The following is an 18,991-nucleotide window of genomic DNA, read 5'->3' as shown; positions in this document are numbered from 1 at the left end:
TGCTAGAGGCGTCACTACAGACACCCTGGTTCGATTCCAGGCTGTATCACAYCCGGCCGTGATTGGGAGTCCCATAGGGCGGCACTCAATTGGCCCAGCGTTGTCCGGGTTTGGCCGGTGTAGGCCGTCAATGTAAATAAGAATTTGTTCTTAACTGACTTGCCTAGTTAAATAKAGGTTGAAAAAGTGTCGTTTTTGCTTTTACTTTCGGTTTTGTACACCAGCTTCAAACCACTAAAAATACAATATTTTGGGTTATGGATKATATATTTCACAGCGGTTTAAATGGTACAATGATTCTCTACGCAATGACTGCTTTTTTTGTCACATGAAATTAGGCGAAKTATTTGAATTTTAGCAACCAGGAAAAGGCGGAGCGATTTCTGCATATTGCACTTTAAGCAGACCGGAACTGTGACCTTTTTTTTCAATGGTAAAATGCTGAGTATGACATCTTCATATATCAAACATCTTTGTTGTTTATGTTGAACTGTCAAACACACCCCCATTCCAGCAGAACGACGATTATCAACTGGTGGCTGTATTTCACAACAAGTGGGACAACTGTAAAACTATATTTTGGAACCGTGTACAGCAGCAGTCAGCMTTGAAAGTAAGTAGACATGTGAGTGTCGAATGTACGTCGTTCATGTATATATCCTTAGCATTATGCTGTGTGTATGTTGGCCAAGAATCACATTTTTCAGACCTGAGCTGTCAAGAGTTTCAGACCATATTATGAAACTGTCGTGCGCTAAACTTCCTGCGTATGCAGCTGTTTTGTCTTGAGCGCATGCTGCTTGTAACATTGTAGCAAACTGTTATTATTAGCTTGCAAGCTTAGCTGTGCTACAATGTTGGAAGGAATAACWGATAACCCTTATCCTAGCGTTCTCACAACAAATTATATGTAACGTTTTCCAAGAATCTACGTCACAATATTTGTCATTAAATCTAATGGCTCGCCACACTACACATTTCTTGCTGTTGGAAGACACACCCTCCACGTTTATTTATTGCACTTCCGTGCATCGGACGGGGTGGCACAAGCGTTGATCACGCCAGTCAGTAGAATTGGCTAAACAACATTKTCACGTTTCGAGGAGCGTCTATGACAGCCCAGCCGTGAATGATACAGTATGTTGTGTCTTTTCCGAAAATMAATCGAAACCGAAGGGTAATCGCAGCACCGTATTGTGGTAAACAAGCAACATCAAGGTGAGGTGCCGCTATTGCTCTTCGGTGTTTGCTATACGGGATCCTTGGGACGGCCCTACTCGTTTGAAGTGGAAGTTTAAAATGGTAAGGGGGGGGGGTATGGACCTCCCAAGGATCCAGGATTTGCACCGACCGTTTATCTTCTCTCCCACAGCCGCCTGCGGAGACGAGTCCTAATAGCGCATGCGCCTTTTCTTTCTTTTTGTGTAATTATAATTTTTTTTACTCCTTTTAAAAAGTGATTTGCATGCCATTGCTCCTCCAGTAATTTTATTCAGTATACATATATTCCAGTCAGTATAAAGATATAGGCTACTTCATACAAGGGTGAAATAAATAGGAATCTAATGTTGAATTTCACTGCATGTCAGTGGAGGCTGGTGGGAGGAGCTAAAGGAGGACYGGCTCATCGTAAAGGCTGGAATAGTGTTAATGGAGCGGAGTAAAACATGTGGTTTCCATATGTTTGAGGTGTTCAATAACGTTCCATATATTCRATTTCAGTGAGCCCGTCCTCCTATAGCCCATCTCACCAGCTTCCTCTGCTGTATGTTCTCTTTTGCTCATAGGACCAACAATAAATCCTGACGCTACAGTATGGCCTGGGCTCTCACAGCATGGAATTGGTATCCTCTCTCTGTCCTCTAGAGTTTTAGGTCAGGTTTTTACAAATGCTCTGAACAGTTTGTAATGGACCTAAAATATATATTTCTGAATAAGCTCCTCCAATTCACCAGGGTAGGAACCAAGACCCTGTGGATTTCAGAGTAACGTTACGCCATTTTACCCAAGACCTACTTTCAAGAGGCAGAGAGTGTGCATTGTCTAAGTGGGAATGGGAAACTGGTGTTGTCCTGGTGCTAGTCCCTGTGACAATGTGGAGGAAATAAGTGGGTTACTTCATGGGGGTGTCAAGGTTCCAGAATCCTCATCAGAATGTGGAGAGGTCTCTGGATTCCACAATGGTTCCAAGGAAGATTCTGAAGTGAGGTAAGATTATGACTCAACACTGCCGTTGGTTACCTAATTAAATCAGTCATTGGTTGGACTGCAATCAAAACCCACRMTGCAAAAACTGGTTGAATCAACATTGTTTCCAGGTCATTTCAACCCCCATAAACAATGTGATGACATTGAATCAATGTGGAAAACTGATTGGATTTGCAAAAAATCATCAACATAAGGACATTTTGTATTCTATTTCACCCAACTTTTAACCTAAATAGTTAGTTGACAACTCAACCAAATGTAAATCAAAACTGGARGTTGAACTGACGTCTGTGCCCAGTGGGAACACACCACTTGAATTAACAAGTCAAACCATTGGCAAACACATGAAGCACCTGTAATCTTCCATAGTTTTGCCTGGTAGTACATGTATTTTGAAACATGTTAGTTTTGTTTCCGTGGATGATTTATCGCAGGAAAACGGGAGGAGACGATGCAGAGGAAAAGAAAGACAAAGAGGTGGCTGTTGTGACTGTGCAAGTGTGGTGTAGTGTCCCTCCCAAAACCAATGGAAAGGAAGACATTGCCCAGCCCCAGACTATAGAGAAGAATGGACTCCTCCAGACAGAAGACAGACAGGCTGAGGAGCCATCTCCCAACACAGGCACTGGACTCATAGCAAACTCCATCCTTACAGCACTGGACAAAAGCATTGAGGATACAGCCACAGAGAGCACAAATGTAGAAGCTCAGATATGCACTTCAGATCCTCCCCAGGGTCCCCATAAGGAAGATGCGCAAGGAGGAGGAGATGCAGAGAAAGTCCCGGCTGAGATAGATGTAGCTGTACTTGCTGAGCAGACCTCCACTGTGGTCCAGAATGAACACTCAGATAATATAACAAATATACCTGATGCTAAGGACAAATGCCCTGAAGCCTTTGCCCTCAAAGCTGAGATACCAGTAGAATCCATTACCTCTGAAACTGTGGATGAGGATTCAACAATACCCCTCCACAATGCGGAGCCAGAGAAGTGTTGTCTTGGCACTGTGGTGGTCACATCTCTCCCAGACTCCCAGCTCACCCCACCAGAGGCCTGTGAGAAGGCAGCATCTACCGACAGTGTCCCTCACCTGCCCTCATCTCCATCTCCCACTATGTAAGTCAAATGTCTATGGCTAAAACGGCTGTAGCTTCAGTTCAAACCATTGGGATTTCTGGGTGACTCTTTGTGTATTCAGTGTGCATTACATACATCTTTCCTCCCTGTCCCCTTGTGTATAGCACTGTGATGAAGGGGGTTGATGGTAAAGAGAATAGGAGCTCTGTAGCGCACCTGGATGACAGTCCACAGGATCCTGAGGCTTCTCCAGCTTTAACAGGAGCTACGGAGCCCACACAGAATGGTCTGATTCCCCAAAACCTCACTGGACTAGTGAAGGAACCAGTGAGAGTGAGTCCCTCTGGGACCAGCAAGAGGTGAGTAGACTCATATTTACAATGGAAATGTACAACTTATCAACTTATCACAACTTGTTGAAATAAACTGAATGATATAAACTGTGTAAAAATATATTTTGGGTTGTAACTTCCTTTGCCACCATTAGGGGGCATCCAAAGACCATAAAAAGAATATCACACAACGGAATTGTGCAGGTGTGCTTTCAACCATCTATCTCTATGATGTAATATGAAAAGAATGCAGTCCTTAATTTCCTAAAAGTTAAGCAAAAAATGACCATGATTAATAGTGAAATGAGTTTGAGTGATAGGAATGAATTACTCTGAGTGGTCCACATTACTGTTCTCCTGGAAAGGCCTTTCAAGTCTCTACACCTTTGGCGTCTCAGCGTTATTTTGAGTGTAATTTGATCTATGTTCCATACTGTTTCCTGCTGTGAACATAAACTCAGCAAAAAAAGAAACGTCCTCTCACTCCTCTCACTGCGTTTATTTTCAGCAAACTTAACGTGTAAATATTTGTATGAACATAACAAGATTCAACAACTGAGACATAAACTGAACAAATTCCACAGACATGTGACAAAGAAATTGAATAATGTGTCCCTGAACAAAGGGGGGGGGTCAAAATCAAAAGTAACAGTCAGTATCTGGTGTGGCCACCAGCTGCATTAAGTACTGCAGTGCATCTCCTCCTCATGGACTGCACCAGATTTGCCAGTTCTTGCTGTGAGATGTTACCCCACTCTTCCGTCAAGGCACCTGCAAGTTCCTGGACATTTCTGGGGGTATGGCCCTAGCCCTCACCCTCCGATCCAACAAGTCCCAGACCTGCTTAATGGGATTGCGATCCGGGCTCTTCGCTGGCCATGGCAGAACACTGACATTCCTGTCTTGAATGAAATCACGCACAGAACGAACAGTATGGCTGGTGGCATTGTCATGCTGGAGGGTCACGTCAGGATGAGCCTGCAGGAAGGGTACCACATGAGGGAGGAGGATGTCTTCCCTGTAACTCACAGCGTTGAGATTGCCTGCAATGACGACAAACTCAGTCCGATGATGCTATGACATACCGCCCCAGACCATGACGGACCCTCCACCTCCAAATCGATCCCGCTCCAGAGTACAGGCCTCGGTGTAACGCTCATTCCTTCGACGATAAACGTGAATCCGACCATCACCCCTGGTGAGACAAAATCGCGACTCGTCAGTGAAGAGCACTTTTTGCCAGTCCTGTCTGGTCCAGCGACTGTGGGTTTGTGCACAGAGGCGGCATTGTTGCCAGTGATGTCTGGTGAGGACCTGCCTTGCAACAGGCCTACAAGCCTGTTGGTATAATTCGGGCAGTTGTTGTTGCCATCCTGTACCTGTCCCGCAGGTGTGATGTTCGGATGTACCGATCCTGTGCAGGTGTTTGTTACACGTGGTCTGCCACTGCGAGGACGATCAGCTGTCTGTCCTGTCTCCCTGTAGCGCTGTCTTAGGCGTCTCACAGTATGGACATTGCAATTTATTGCCCTGGCCACATCTGCAGTCCTCATGCCTTCTTGCAGCATGCCTAAGGCATGTTCACACAGATGAGCAGCGACCCTGGGCATCTTTCTTTTGGTGTTTTTCCAGAGTCAGTAGAAAGGACAGTATAAAGAGACCTAAGTTTTCATAACTGTGACCTTAATTGCCTACCGTCTGTAAGCTGTTAGTGTCTTAACGARCGTTCCACAGGTGCATGTTCATTAATTATTTATGGTTCATTGAACAAGCATGGGGAAACAGTYTTTAAACCCTTGTACAATGAAGATCTGTGAAGTTATTTGGATTTTGACGAATGGTCTTTGAAAGACGGGGTCCTGAAAAAGGGCCGTTTCTTTTTGTTGCTGAGTTTAGATGATTCCTCAAAAGGTAGATCAAAGTGTCGTCTTCTACAGTTGAACATTAGAATGGCACTAACATTGTGCCTCGCCTGAGGCCAGACTGTTTTTTATTTTTTTTATTTTACCGTTATTTTACCAGGTAAGTTGACTGAGAACACGTTCTCATTTGCAGCAACGACCTGGGGAATAGTTACAGGGGAGAGGAGGGGGATGAATGAGCCAATTGTAAACTGTACAAGAGGAATGTGGTGTAAGAACATAAGACCATGACAGTAGAGATGCTCTTCTCATGAAATGTAGAGTGTGATGCCTGCCTGTAGTACGTGAAGTGCAAACGCATGCAATTCATAGAATGGCTTTATCGACTTCTCTCTCCAGTKAAAACTCCTGTGAACAAGCGAAGGAAGGTATCCAGGGTGGATTGGTTGAAGTCCCATCTTTGAAAGGCCTCTTAYATGAAGGAGCGGAGGAAGAAGTGCCAGAAACAAAGGAACAGGAGGATGAGGAGATGGAGAGTACTGCTGCAGGGGCCATGACGGGGGATGAGACTGGAGGGGAGGAGGTCCAAAAAAGAGAGGCCCATCAGGGGCCRAGCACCTCAGCTGATTTGGAGGTGTTACAAGTGAGGGAAGAAGATGGTCCTGCTGGGGAGGATCTGGGAGTTAGGTTTGTCAATGTCTCCCTTTGTACCTTAGAACTGACTGCAGATCAGTGTCAATGTCACATAATTGAACCAAAATGATCTTCTATTATTTGACATGTTAATAATAACATCATTAACTATCATCCGCTTTTTAGCGAGGAAGACCTGTATCGAGGAGCTGAAGAGCTCCCCCAGGGGCCAGTCAAACATGCAGGACCGGAGCCACTGTTTGAAATCACACGTCAGTCACTTTCAGATCATTTCCTTTTTTCCCAGAACACCAGTGTCTCCTTTAATGGTATACCCACAAATATTTTGATTCAATATTTAGTATTCTCTTTCTCACTTCTCTTCTCTCCCTATCTCAGTTCCAAAGGTTGAGGACCGATGCAGTCTGGAGCCAATGGTGGATATTACGTCCTACAGTGAGAGAGAGTGGAAGGGAAACACTGCCAAAAGTACCCTTATTAGAAAGGTCAGTTGATTAGCCAGTTACTATGATCTTATATTTTAAAAAAGGAAATATGGGATTGGTTCCTTCATTTATGGACCTTTTTAAAGATGGAATCCGGAGTAGGGTGAAACGGCGCCACTGACCGCCCCCACCACTGCTGTTTTTGTTGCGGAGCAGAGGAGCGACTGCGTTGTTGTTTTTCAAATACCAGATTGTCCCATTTTAAGATGAATATTTAGGACATTCTTACAAGATGAGTCATACTAGTTTGCTCTTCCTGTCTGGTCCCAGGGTTARACTGAGCTGTCTCAGAGGTTTGGGAGCCTGAGACGGGTGAGAGGAGATAACTACTGTGCCCTCCGAGCCACTCTGTTCCAGGTGCTCTCCACCAGCACCCAGCTGCCTGTATGGCTGCAGGACGAACACATTTCCACGGTACYCCAGGCTTGCATAACTAATGCTGTGTACACTCTAAAACGTGTATATTAGCCCTCATACTGTCTATACCTACGACCCCAGTACCATGGACATTAGCTGCCTGATGGTCAGTATGGCTTGCCGTTATAATCTGTTGTATCTTGGTCGCATTCATTAGTGTGCACCGTAGCTAAACATTTTGCAATGGAAATCAAACATTTCCTATTAGACAAGTTCAAGGATGTCCCTCCCCATTTTAATCAGTTTTCTTCWGTTTGGTGCATAATGAATACAACCCGGTTTCTTCTCCACAGTGGCTGGAGGAGCTGGAGGGCCTGATTGGCCAGTGGATGTTCCCCTCAGAGTGCAGACCGAGGGAGGAAAGCGAAGACGCCGCCCAACAGCTCAAACGCTACATGGAACTCCTCCAGAACAGGGTACCGCCCATGCCTTCTTTACCCAGCCCTATGTACTGTACACGTTGTACTGTATTTAAGACGGAAACACCAATGTCTTTTCTCAGACTTTCAATGGAGACGTAGCTGATTCCCAAACCTTATGGTTGTAATTATGACCACATGGGAGAGGGTTTTAATGGCAGTTTTAGAGTAGTTTGTGGTATACTGCACTGACTYTACCCTCCCTTGTGGATTGCTGTGTTTTATTGAAGCAGCCTGATATTAAACAGAAGGAGACAGGACAGATTGATCCTCAGTCTTCAGGAAACAGTTTAATACATATCTGTGGAAAGTAGACTGTATCGCAACGTGAGACCTCTGGCTGGCATCAAACAGCCTATTCCACCTCTGGAGGAATTCTGTTCTTGATTAGACTTCAAAGACTTCTCCCTCTGCCGTTAGATGGTTGGTAGCTGTACCCTAATATCACCAACTAATGGGAAAATGGTGTATACTGTCACCTTCATATTATGGTGACAACTGACTGACACTGAAGTCATGAATTGCAAGATAAGAGCAGTATGACATCCAGCCATAAAATGTTGACTGTGTGTGAATTGTGGTTGAGAAAAGAGCAATAATTCAATATACATGCAGTATATGATTTCCAGCCATGGTGATGTTGACAGTATGTGGCGTGTGTGTTGTGCCCAGTGGCAGGAGGCGGTGGGCTGCTCCAGTGCGGAGGAGAGACTGTGTCTGTGTGAGCGTGTGTTCCAGGGAGGGGAGGAGGAGCTGGGCCTGCTGGAAGCCCTGAAGCTCCTCATGCTGGGCCGGGCCGTGGAGCTCCACACCACCATGCAAGAGGGAGGAGACGTGCCCGTCTTCTGCTGGCTTCTCTACGCACGCGACTCTTCCGACTGCCCACGCAGCTTCCTGTCCAACCACCTGAGCCAAGTGGGATTCAGCGGGGGGCTGGAGCAGGTGAGCAGCAGGTTGCTGTGGAGACGTAACACACAAACATGGTCCCCTCCCTTGTTCAAATGAACATGCATTAATACTTCTAGATATACATAAGCCCAAACACTGTCTCTAATGGAGTTTTCATAGGCATCAATTAAACGTCTTTCAGTGTTGGAGTAGTGAACTAAATGTAGTTCAACTAGTCATTTAACTAKATTTTTCAGTAGCTTGGTGGTAGTTGACCTAAATAAAAATGTTAGTTTTTTTCAGTAGTTAAGGACTTTCTTGCCATTTAGAMGTGTAGCTAWCTACTGGAACTACACACTTTTTTTTGCAAAAAGAAAAACTATGGATGAAGTTGACGTTCTCTTTTTCATCATCAGACCTGCCTAATTCTCTTGAAACAGTTTTTTTTGTTTAATAGACTAATCTGAGAATTCTGTTCTCGCAATTTGTACTCTGACATTTCAGATTTTCATACTATAATTTTTCACAAAGTACTTTTTAAAATTAACTATATATATATTTTTAAGCTGCAATATGTACCTTTTTTGGGTGACCTGACCAAATTCATAGAGAAATGGTATTGTTTCATTAGTCCAATGTTGGAGTCCCAAAATGTTTTGCTTGTCAGCAATCAAAGTTTCAACATACAGAGATCTGACCCGTATGATGCTGCGTTTTGCATCATCAAACGGATCAGATTTCTGTATTTTGAAAGTTGCATCTCTTGAAACTTTGATTGCTGACATTTTGGGACTATCAACAATGGACTAATGAAACAAATACCAAAATAGTTTTGGGGTGGAATTTTCCTTTTTAAGGGTAGCTTGGTAAAATATATTTTCCCCAACACTGCAGCCTTTCCTGGCAGTTAAATGGTGGTAAACCAGGATCTTTTTGCTTTTTAAGTTGGTATTTTAGCTGGACTTTTCCCATCCAAACCCATAGTAGAGGTACCATTTAACCGGTAGTCATAATCAGTGCTGAGCAAAACAAGAGGATACAATAGGATGGGTGTGTTTTAGCTTTCCCACAAACCAAACCTTGAAGTCTAACATGCACACACTTGCACTGTACCATCTGTTCTTATGTCCTCAACAGCAGTTCAGCCTAAGCCTCAGGGTCTTTCTGGATTGTTCAGTGACTCTTGGGAAGGTCAGAGCAGGCCAGAGATTAACATTCGAGTTTGGATTTGAAGCTTAGTATCAATGACAGAGCAGTCTCAGGGAAGAATGTATAACATAGTATGGGCTCGATTCAATTCCGAGCTATAGCGCAATAGAATTTAAGGCAATGTTCCCGCGTTCGGAGACTGCATTCACGTTAAGTGCTGCAATATGTCGGCTCAATCGGAAATGACTTTGATTTAACTCGCGCTATAGCGTTCAACTGATCTGAATAAACCAATATTCGAGCCCTAGTACTTTTAAGAGGCTTGTACAGAACTTAATTTTCAAAGTCCTCAGACAATGGATCCAATACTCCCACTAACTCTCAATACCATAATGATGTTCTAAGTATAAAGCGTCAACTCCCTATCTCATTGGTTCCTGAGTGTAGGTGGAGATGTTTCTGCTGGGGTATGCCTTGCAGTGCACCATCCAAGTCTACAGGCTGTACATGGCAAACACAGAGGAGTTTGTCACCTATTTTCCCGACGACCATAAGGAAGACTGGCCCTGTGTATGTCTGGTCACAGAGGATGACCGGCACTACAATGTCCCAGTGGGCCAGCCCAATGGACTCCAGGTCCCAGAAGACCTCAATGCAAGCTGATTGGACTCAAAGTCCCTGATTTGCCACTGAAGAAGCTGCTCATGGCAGGCAGAACAGAAAGCACTCATGTTGACTGGGTGAACACTGAACATATTCCTGCCTATTGACATTATGGCCCCATTTACACCTGTTGGAAAAAGAGCTTTTGGAATCTGACTAGAACTGATGATGGGATGCATTTTTTTTAATAGCAGGTGTAAATGGGTACTAAAACACCCATAAAGGGTGAGAGCAGAGTAGGCTACAGTATGCAGAGGTCGATTCCTCACAGCACATTTTAGCATTGTTTGACACTGAAACCATGACCTTGAATCAATTTTAGCTACCAGTTAGTTATTGGTACTTAAATTTAGAAGATTTATTTTATGTAACTCGTGAAATACACAATTTTAAGGCACTGGTAAGGTTAGCAGTAACTGGAGTACAGAAGGGAGGAGTTTGTTTGATCATTTGTCCCTGCATCAGTGGCATGCCAGGTCTCTGCTTGCTGCCATACGCTCGAGTAAAGGTGTGGTATTATTTCAAAATATAACATGCTGACTTTAACCAAGGTGGTCTTGGAGAAAATGCATTGTGCCAATGTTGTTGCAAAATCCAGATACTGGCAACAGTTTCCTGGTTCATTGTCAAACCAGCAGCCTCTGAGTTGGGTTCTACATGTTGCCTTAAGTCATTTATGCACAATATGGGTGAACATTGGTTGCTGCCTGGAGACCATTTTGGAAGAAAAGGTTGAAAAAAAAAGCTAACACTGATTATACCACTTGGGTAAACACTTTTCTACAGTGTTCAATTTGTGCAGTATGATTGCAGAGTTTTTAAAGGAAATAAAATCAATATTTTCAAAATAAATTCTCACTATGTGTCAATGTTTCAATAGTCAGATGGGCTCTTTAAATAACAATTTATTTGCCAAATAATATAATGCCTTTACAATATGTACATCGAACAGTCAGAATGTGCTATTAAGAAAATAGCTATACTTGTCAAAATAAAATGAAACATTCCCAGACTGCATAAAGTGGACGAGCATAATGATGCAAACACAGTCACACACACCCACTAAGATACTGAGGGATTCCCGACCCCTTTCTGCAAGTTAATATACACTTTGCAAATTCCCGTCGCCTATATAAAACAGAACTATAGTTCTTGAACACCATTCAATGTAAAATACACTTGCCCAACTCAACAGGTCCTTTTAAAATGTTCCGGCATTAAAATAAAATAAAGCTGTGCTTCTTTTACTTGATTATCCAAGTAAAATAATGTTTCAATTTCTCCAACACATTTCCCTTAGCTGAGGACCGGTTTTCCTACTWTCAGTTATTTCCCATGCTCAATTAGCAGTAACACGATGATGAAAGTGATTAATACTTATCCTATTTCTGCAGTTCATGAATACATTAATTGTCCAGAGGATTGGAAGGTATTTACATGGATTTCAGTGCATGGCTTGTCTGTACAGTGCGTGTTCCTCATCATGGCAGATCATCCACTCAAGGAGCCTATTAAGCGATCTGTGTTCTCAGGTCCGGTATTAGAGCCTACCAATGGTCCTCTTCCGCTGGAATTCCCTTTTTCTAATGGAGCTCAGCTCCAATTTCTCCTCTCTCTCCAAGTGCCTCTACTCCTGGAGCTCCTCAATGGCATCCATCTGAGTTCTGGAACACACCTCGCTCATAGGAGCCGAGTCCTCTCCCTCCACCACCAGCTCGCTGGCCATCTCATTGTTTTTCTGTGGGAAAGGAGAGAAAGAGCAATTTCTTGTTATTTTGTACTTCACTGTTAAGACTATACAGCAGGGCTCATCAACTAGATTCAGGCACGGGACAATATATTTTCTTGAGCGGATGGTCAGGGGGCCGGAACATAACTACAAATAAGACTACAAATTGACCGCAAGAAGCACAAACATATGACTACAACAATCATGCTTGCATTTGTAAAGGGTCACATATCTCACGTGTGGGAATACTTTGGAACAGATTTCCTAAATTAAAATAACTTGGAGCTTACTTGCTGGTGTTTTTGCAGTCGTATGTCCAACAATAAATTGCTCAACTTGGGGGGCCAAATGAAAATCACCCGTGGGCCGCCAGCTGGGGAACCCTGCTATACAGTTTCTTACTATTCCTTTATGTAGGGGTTCTCTCACCTGTTTTCGATAGACATAGCAGGCAGCAATGGCCACCATGGTAGACTCCCCTATGAAACCAGCCAACAGGGACCCAACCCCCAGTGTGGCCCCGTGGACACTGAAAGACAAACCCCAGCTTTCATTAACACTGGAACAACTGACAGTAGAGCTCAGAATACAGGATATACCGTAGGCCTATGTGGTACAGACTTACCCTATTGGGATACATTTTGGGGGGCCGTATAGACTAAAATAAGCCCATTTCACCCTTCCTCCAAAGAAACTAAAGCAAAATGGCCATTTAGTGTGTGGCAAGTGAAAAATGTGCGAATTAGTTCTGGAAGAATGCAAGTCATCCTAGATGTCTTGTTGTGAAATAGCCTGGCGTCTATCAAACACGGATGTTTTTTTCTGGGGTAAAGAAAGTATAGCAGCAGGTCTGATGTACTGGCTTCGGCTTGTCAGTCCGGATGAGAGGCGTTGCTAAGCGATGGAAGTCCTCTCTATTATGGTCAGTCTTTTATAGTGATTTATGCTCAGATACCATTTGCCCACAGTGAAATGACCATCTTGAAGTGACACCGCTTTGTCGCATGTGGTTCAGACAGAAATGGCAGTGACACATTCACTTGCATTTACAGATAAGGTAGGGTAAAAGGGCAGCTAGTATTGTCGATGGGTCAAATTCTTGTGCAACAAAAACACTCGCTTTGAGCATAGCACATAGATGCATGTTTTATTAACTCGGTACCAGTCCAAAGGTTTGGACACACCTACTCATTCAAGGGTTTTTCTTTTATTTTTATTTCTACATTGTAGAATAATAGTGAAGACAAACTATGAAAGAACACATAGTAACAAGTGTTAAACAAATCAAAATATGTTATTTGAGATTCTTCAAAATAGCCACCCTTTGCCTTGACAGCTTTGCACACTATTGGCATTCTCTCAACCAGCTTCATGAGGTAGTCACCTGAAATGCATTTCAATTAACAGGTGTGCCTTAAGTTAATTTGTGGAATTTCTTAACGTGTTTGAGACAAGGTAGGGGTTGTATACTGAAGATAACCCTATTTGGTAAAAGACCAAGTCCATATTATGGCAAGAACAGCTCAAAAAAGCWAAGAGAAATGACAGTCTATTACTGTAAGACATGAAGGTCAGTCAATCTGGAAAATTAATAACTTTGAAAGTTTCTTCAAGTGCACGAGCAAAAACTATCAAGCGCTATGATAACTCTGTCTCTCATGAGGACCGACACAGGAAAGGAAGACCCAGAGTTACCTCTGCTGCAGAGGATAAGTTCATTGGAGTTAACTGCACCTCAAATTGCAACCCAAATAAATGCTTCAGAGTTCAGGTAAGACATCTCAACATCAACTGTTCACAGGAGACAGAGTGAATCAGGCCGTCATGGTCGAATTGCTGCAAAGAAACCACTACTAAAGGACACCAATAAGAAGAATGGACATTAGACCGGTGGAAATCTGTCCTTTGGTTTGATGAGTCCAAATTTGAGATTTTGTTTTTAATATTTATTTAACTAGGCAAGTCAGACAAGAACAAATTCTTATTTACAATGACGGCCTACCAAGGTTTCAACCGCTGTGTCTTTGTGAGACGCAGAGTAGGTGAACGGATGATCTCTGCATGTGTGGTTCCCACCATGAAGCATGGAGGTGTGATTGTGTGGGGGTGCTTTGCTGGTGGCACATTTAACCAGCATGGCTACGAAAGCATTCTGCAGCAATACGCCATCCCATCTGGTTTGCGCTTAGTGGGACTATCATTTGTTTTTCAACAGGACAATGACCCTCCAAACACACCTCCAGTCTGTGTGAGGGCTATTTGAACAAGGAGAGTAGAGTGCTGCATAAGATGACCTGGCCTCCACAATTTACATTTACATTTAAGTAATTTAGCAGACGCTCTTATCCAGAGCGACTTACAAGTTGGTCACCTGACTTCAACCCAATTGAGATGGTTTGGGATGAGTTGGACTGCAGAGTGAAGGAAAAGCAGCCAACAAGTGCTCAGCATGTGGGAACTCCTTCAAGACTGTTGGAAAATCATTCCTCATGAAGCTGGATGAGAGAATGCCAAGAGTGTGCAAAGCTGTGATCAAGGCAAAGGGTTGCTACTTTGAGGAATCTAAAATATTTTGATTTAACACTTTTTTGGTTACTACATAATTCCATATGTGTTATTTCATAGTTTGTCCTCACTATTATTCTACAATGTAGAAAAGAGTAAAAATAAAGAAACCCTGGAATGAGTAGGTGTCCAAACTTTTCACTGGTACTGTATATTATGCTACCTTATGTTTAATTCAAAACCATGCACAAAGAACCGGTCTAAAGATTTAATGAGGCTATTGGCTAAATATAAAACCGCAGAGAACCCATCAACTCATACCCTCACACTGAATTTGCAAAGTCTGCATTTGATGGTAGGTGATGTGGTGAACGGTAACAATTTACATATTTCTATTCATGTTTGCTTATCATGAAACAGAGAGCAGCTCCTCAACTCCGTGTCAGATTGGAGTCCAATCAAAATTTCACACTAAGCAATAAACAAAGTTTMCTGAATTCAAATAGACCATCTTTAGATATTCAGTTTTAGAATGGGACATAAATCATATTGTAATGTGTCAAATCAAAGTTTATTGTTCGATACACCGATTTGAGGATGTTGTCGTAGGTGCAGCGAAATGCTTGTTTCTAGCACCAACAGTGCAGTAAAACACAAAAATAAACATTACACACATAATCCATAACATTTTTAATTAAGAAATATCGAAACAATCAATGTCAGACCAGAATATAAATTGTGTGCATATATTAGAGGTCAGCCGATTATGATTTTAACGCCGATACCGATTATTGGAGGACCAAAAAAAAGCCGATACCGATTAAATCGGCCGATTTTAAAATAAAAATGTATTTGTAATAATGACAATTACAACAATACTGAATGAACACTTATTTTAACTTAATATAATACATCAAAATCAATTTAGCCTCATAAATAAACATGTTCAATTTGGTTTAAATAATGCAAGAACAAAGTGTTGGAGAAGAAAGTAAAAGTGCAATATGTGCCATGTAAGAAAGCTAACGTTTAAGTTCCTTGCTCAGAACATGAGAACATATGAAAGCTGGTGGTTCCTTTTAACATGAGTCTTCAATATTCCCAGGTAAGACGTTTTAGGTTGTAGTTATTATAGGACTCTTTCTCTATACCATTTGTATTTCATTAACCTTTGACTATTGGATGTTCTTATAGGCACTTTAGTATTGCCAGTGTAACAGTATAGCTTCCGTCCCTCTCCTCACTCCTACCTGGGCTCGAACCAGGAACACAGCCACCCTCGAAGCAGCGTTACCCATGCAGAGCAAGGGGAACAACCACTCCAAGTCTCAGATCGAGTGACTTGAAACGCTATTAGCGCGCACACCGCTAACTAGCTAGCCATTTCACATCGGTTACACCAGCCTAATCTCGGGAGTTGATAGGCTTGAAGTCATAAACAGCGCAATGCTTGAAGCAAAACGCACGAAAGTGCTGTTTGAATGAATGCTTACGAGCCTGTTGCTGCCTACCATCGCTCAGTCAGACTGCTCTATCAAATCATAGACTTAGTTATAACATAGCAAACATTATTTGCTGAGAAAATAATTGAAAACAAAAATGACCCTAAAAAGCTTTGGAAATAATTTAAGGAACTATGCTGTAGTAGTACTACCAAAAACAAACTAAACAGTATTGGACTGAACATCAAAGGGGAGATGGTATATGAAAAGGCAGAGGTTAATGAATTCAACTCTTTTTTTACTTCTGTTGCCAGCAAGCTGGTTAGCAAGCTGCCCTCCAGTTCTGGTTTGTATGGAAGCAACCAAGTCAAGAAGTATTATGTAGAGTTAGGGGTTCAGCCAAACTCTTTTTCTTTTGGAAAGGTAGCAACAGCCAAAATAGTCAGTATGCTGGCAGAGCTTAAATGCTCCAAAGCCACAGGCCTGGATAATATTCCTGCAAGGTTTCTAATAGATTCTGCTGAGCAAATTGGCCCTTGTATTACGCATATTGTTAATCTCTCTCTTGAACAAGGCACCTTTCCCAGGGACATGAAACAAGCTAAAGTTATACCTCTGTATAAGAAGGGGATAAAGTCTGACCCTGGGAATTATAGGCCTGTATCTATCCTCTGTGTAACATCAAAGATCCTGGAGAGAATTGTACATGAGCAAATGTATGAATATGTTAACAAACAGAGTCTAATGTATGATTTTCAGTCGGGTTTTAGAAAAACATACTCCACTGATTCATGTCTACTTTACTTGACTGACTTCATCAGGAAAGAGATTGATGAGGGAAACCTGTGTGGAATGGTACTGCTTGACCTACAGAAGGCCTTTGATACAGTTAACCACTGTCTCCTAATCTCCAAACTTTAGGCACTGGGGTTAAGCTGTATCCCTCTAGGCTGGGTAAAGTCCTATTTACCAGGAAGGGAGCAAGTAGTAGAGGTAAATGGTTCACTGTCTCAGGCAAAACCAATGAGTTGTGGCATTCCGCAGGGGAGCGTGCTTGGGCCTCTGCTGTTTTTATTGTATATTAATGATATGAAAGATGCTTGTTCTTGCCGTCTTTTTCTTTATGCGGATGACTCTACACTTCTGGTCTCACAAAAGTAAAACTATATTGGAGAGCATACTTAGTACAGAGCTTACTAACATTAGCAAATGGCTTGGAGATAACTTATCTCTGCACTTAGGGAAAACTGAAGCAATTATTTTTGGATCCAGGCCTAAATTGTGTAGGTTGTCTGAAATCAGAGTGGAGTTAGGGGGTGAGGTGCTGACTACTAAAACCTCTGTTAGCTACTTGGGATGTATCCTTGATGGAAGCTTGGGAGGTGTGAGCATGGCCAATAAGGTGCTAGGGAAGGTTAATGCCAGGATTACGTTTTTGGCTAGAAAGTCCAAGCTGCTTGATAAGGACTCCATGAAAGTGCTAGCTACTGCCCTCWTTCAATGCCATTTTGACTATGCTAGTACTTCCTGGTTTGGGGGCTTATCTAAACTTATGAAGGGGAAGCTCCAGATAGRCCAYAATAAGTTGWWCAGGGTAGTWTTGAAGGTGAGTCCACATACTCACATAGGCAGGAGCTGCTTTCAGGAACTAAACTGGCTGCCTGTTGAGGCTAGGGTGTCCCAGATTAGACTAGGTTTGGTTTACAGGAGTATTTATGGTCCTGCGCCCAGATATTTAAGTGATTACTTTCCTTGTGTGCATCCCTAACACGATCACAGCACCAGATCAGGTGTTGCTGATGTGTGCTTATACAGGTTCAGGAGTAATGCTGGGAAAGGTACTTTCTTGTATACTGGAGCCTCAGAATGGAATGAGTTGCCTCTGCCTATTAAAACAATGTCCTCTCTGGACAGCTTTAAAAATAAAGTAAAAATATGTTTGATGTCCTCTGTGCCATATGAATAAKCCCTATGATGAGAGAGATGTTCTTCTTTTATGTTTTTGTTTTATTATTTCACTGCCGTACTGTGTTCGATCTTGTATAGCCTTCTTGTCTCAAGAGGACCACAATGGAAATAAGTCCCAGACTTTATTGTGTGTTATCCTCGATGATTTTATTCATGTGCATGTATGGCTTTTAAGTTTTATGTGTGCTTGTTTTTTTAAATGGTCAAATTAATAAACTAAACAACACACAGAAATACGAGCCGTAGGTCATTAATATGGTCGAATCCGGAAACTATCATCTCGAAAACAAGACGTTTATTCTTTCAGTGAAATATGGAACCGTTACGTATTTTATCTAACGGGTGGCATCCATAAGTCTAAATATTCCTGTTACAACCTTCAATGTTACGTCATAATTACGTAAAATTCTGGCAAATTAGGTGGCCCAAAAGAGAAGTGACACAATTTCCCCTGGTTAATATTGCCTGCTAACCTGGATTTCTTTTAGGTAAATATGCAGGTTTAAAAAATATATACTTCTGTGTATTGATTTTAAGAAAGGCATTGATGTTTATGGTTAGGTACACATTGGAGCAACGATACGCACCGCAACGATTATATGCAACGCAGGACACGCTAGATAAACTAGTAATATCATCAACCATGTGTAGTTAACTAGTGATTATGATTGATTGTTTTTTATAAGATAAGTTTAATGCTAGCTAGCAACTTACCTTGGCTTACTGCATTCACGTAACAGGCAGGCTTCCTCGTGGGGTGCAATGTAATCAGGTGGTTAGAGCATTGGACTAGTTAACTGTAAGGTTGCAAGATTGAATCCCTCGAGCTGACAAGGTAAAAATCTGTCGTTCTGCCCCTGAACGAGGCAGTTAACCCACCGTTCCTAGGCCGTCATTGAAAATGAGAATGTGTTCTTAACTGACTTACTTGCCTAGTTAAATAAAGATTAAATAAAGGTATTTTAAAAAATCGGTGTCCAAAAATACCGATTTCCGATTGTTATGAAAACTTGAAATCGGCCCTAATTAATCGGCCATTCCGATTAATCGGTCGACCTCTAGTATATATACACACACAGTGGGTAAAGCACTATGTAAACATTATTAAACTGACCAGTGTTCAATGACTATGTACAGGAGTCTAAGGTGCAGAGCACTGGGCGGAGGCCGGCTAGTGGTGACTGTTTGTTT

The 18,991-nt window shown here is 42.3% G+C and overlaps 1 protein-coding gene and 1 pseudogene across 1 annotated transcript in view; one reads left to right on the top strand and one right to left on the bottom strand.

Moving 5' to 3' along the window:
• Positions 1 to 403: 403 nt before the first annotated feature.
• Positions 404 to 18,991, top strand: part of LOC111953168 (uncharacterized) — a 23,095-nt pseudogene continuing 4,507 nt past the window's right edge.
• LOC111953169 (progressive ankylosis protein homolog B) overlaps positions 11,044 to 18,991 on the bottom strand; it is a 25,592-nt gene continuing 17,644 nt past the window's right edge. The window contains exons 11-12 of the mRNA XM_023972248.2: positions 12,315 to 12,414; positions 11,044 to 11,894 (exon numbers count right to left, since the gene is read on the bottom strand). Coding sequence (XP_023828016.1) covers positions 11,784 to 11,894; positions 12,315 to 12,414 — 211 coding nt within the window. The 3' untranslated portion in view covers positions 11,044 to 11,783. The remainder of the gene's footprint in view (positions 11,895 to 12,314; positions 12,415 to 18,991) is intronic.

This window comes from Salvelinus sp. IW2-2015, linkage group LG27 (genome assembly GCF_002910315.2).
Source record: "Salvelinus sp. IW2-2015 linkage group LG27, ASM291031v2, whole genome shotgun sequence".
Taxonomy (NCBI): domain Eukaryota; kingdom Metazoa; phylum Chordata; class Actinopteri; order Salmoniformes; family Salmonidae; genus Salvelinus; species Salvelinus sp. IW2-2015.
This window is presented reverse-complemented; position numbering and strand designations above follow the sequence as displayed.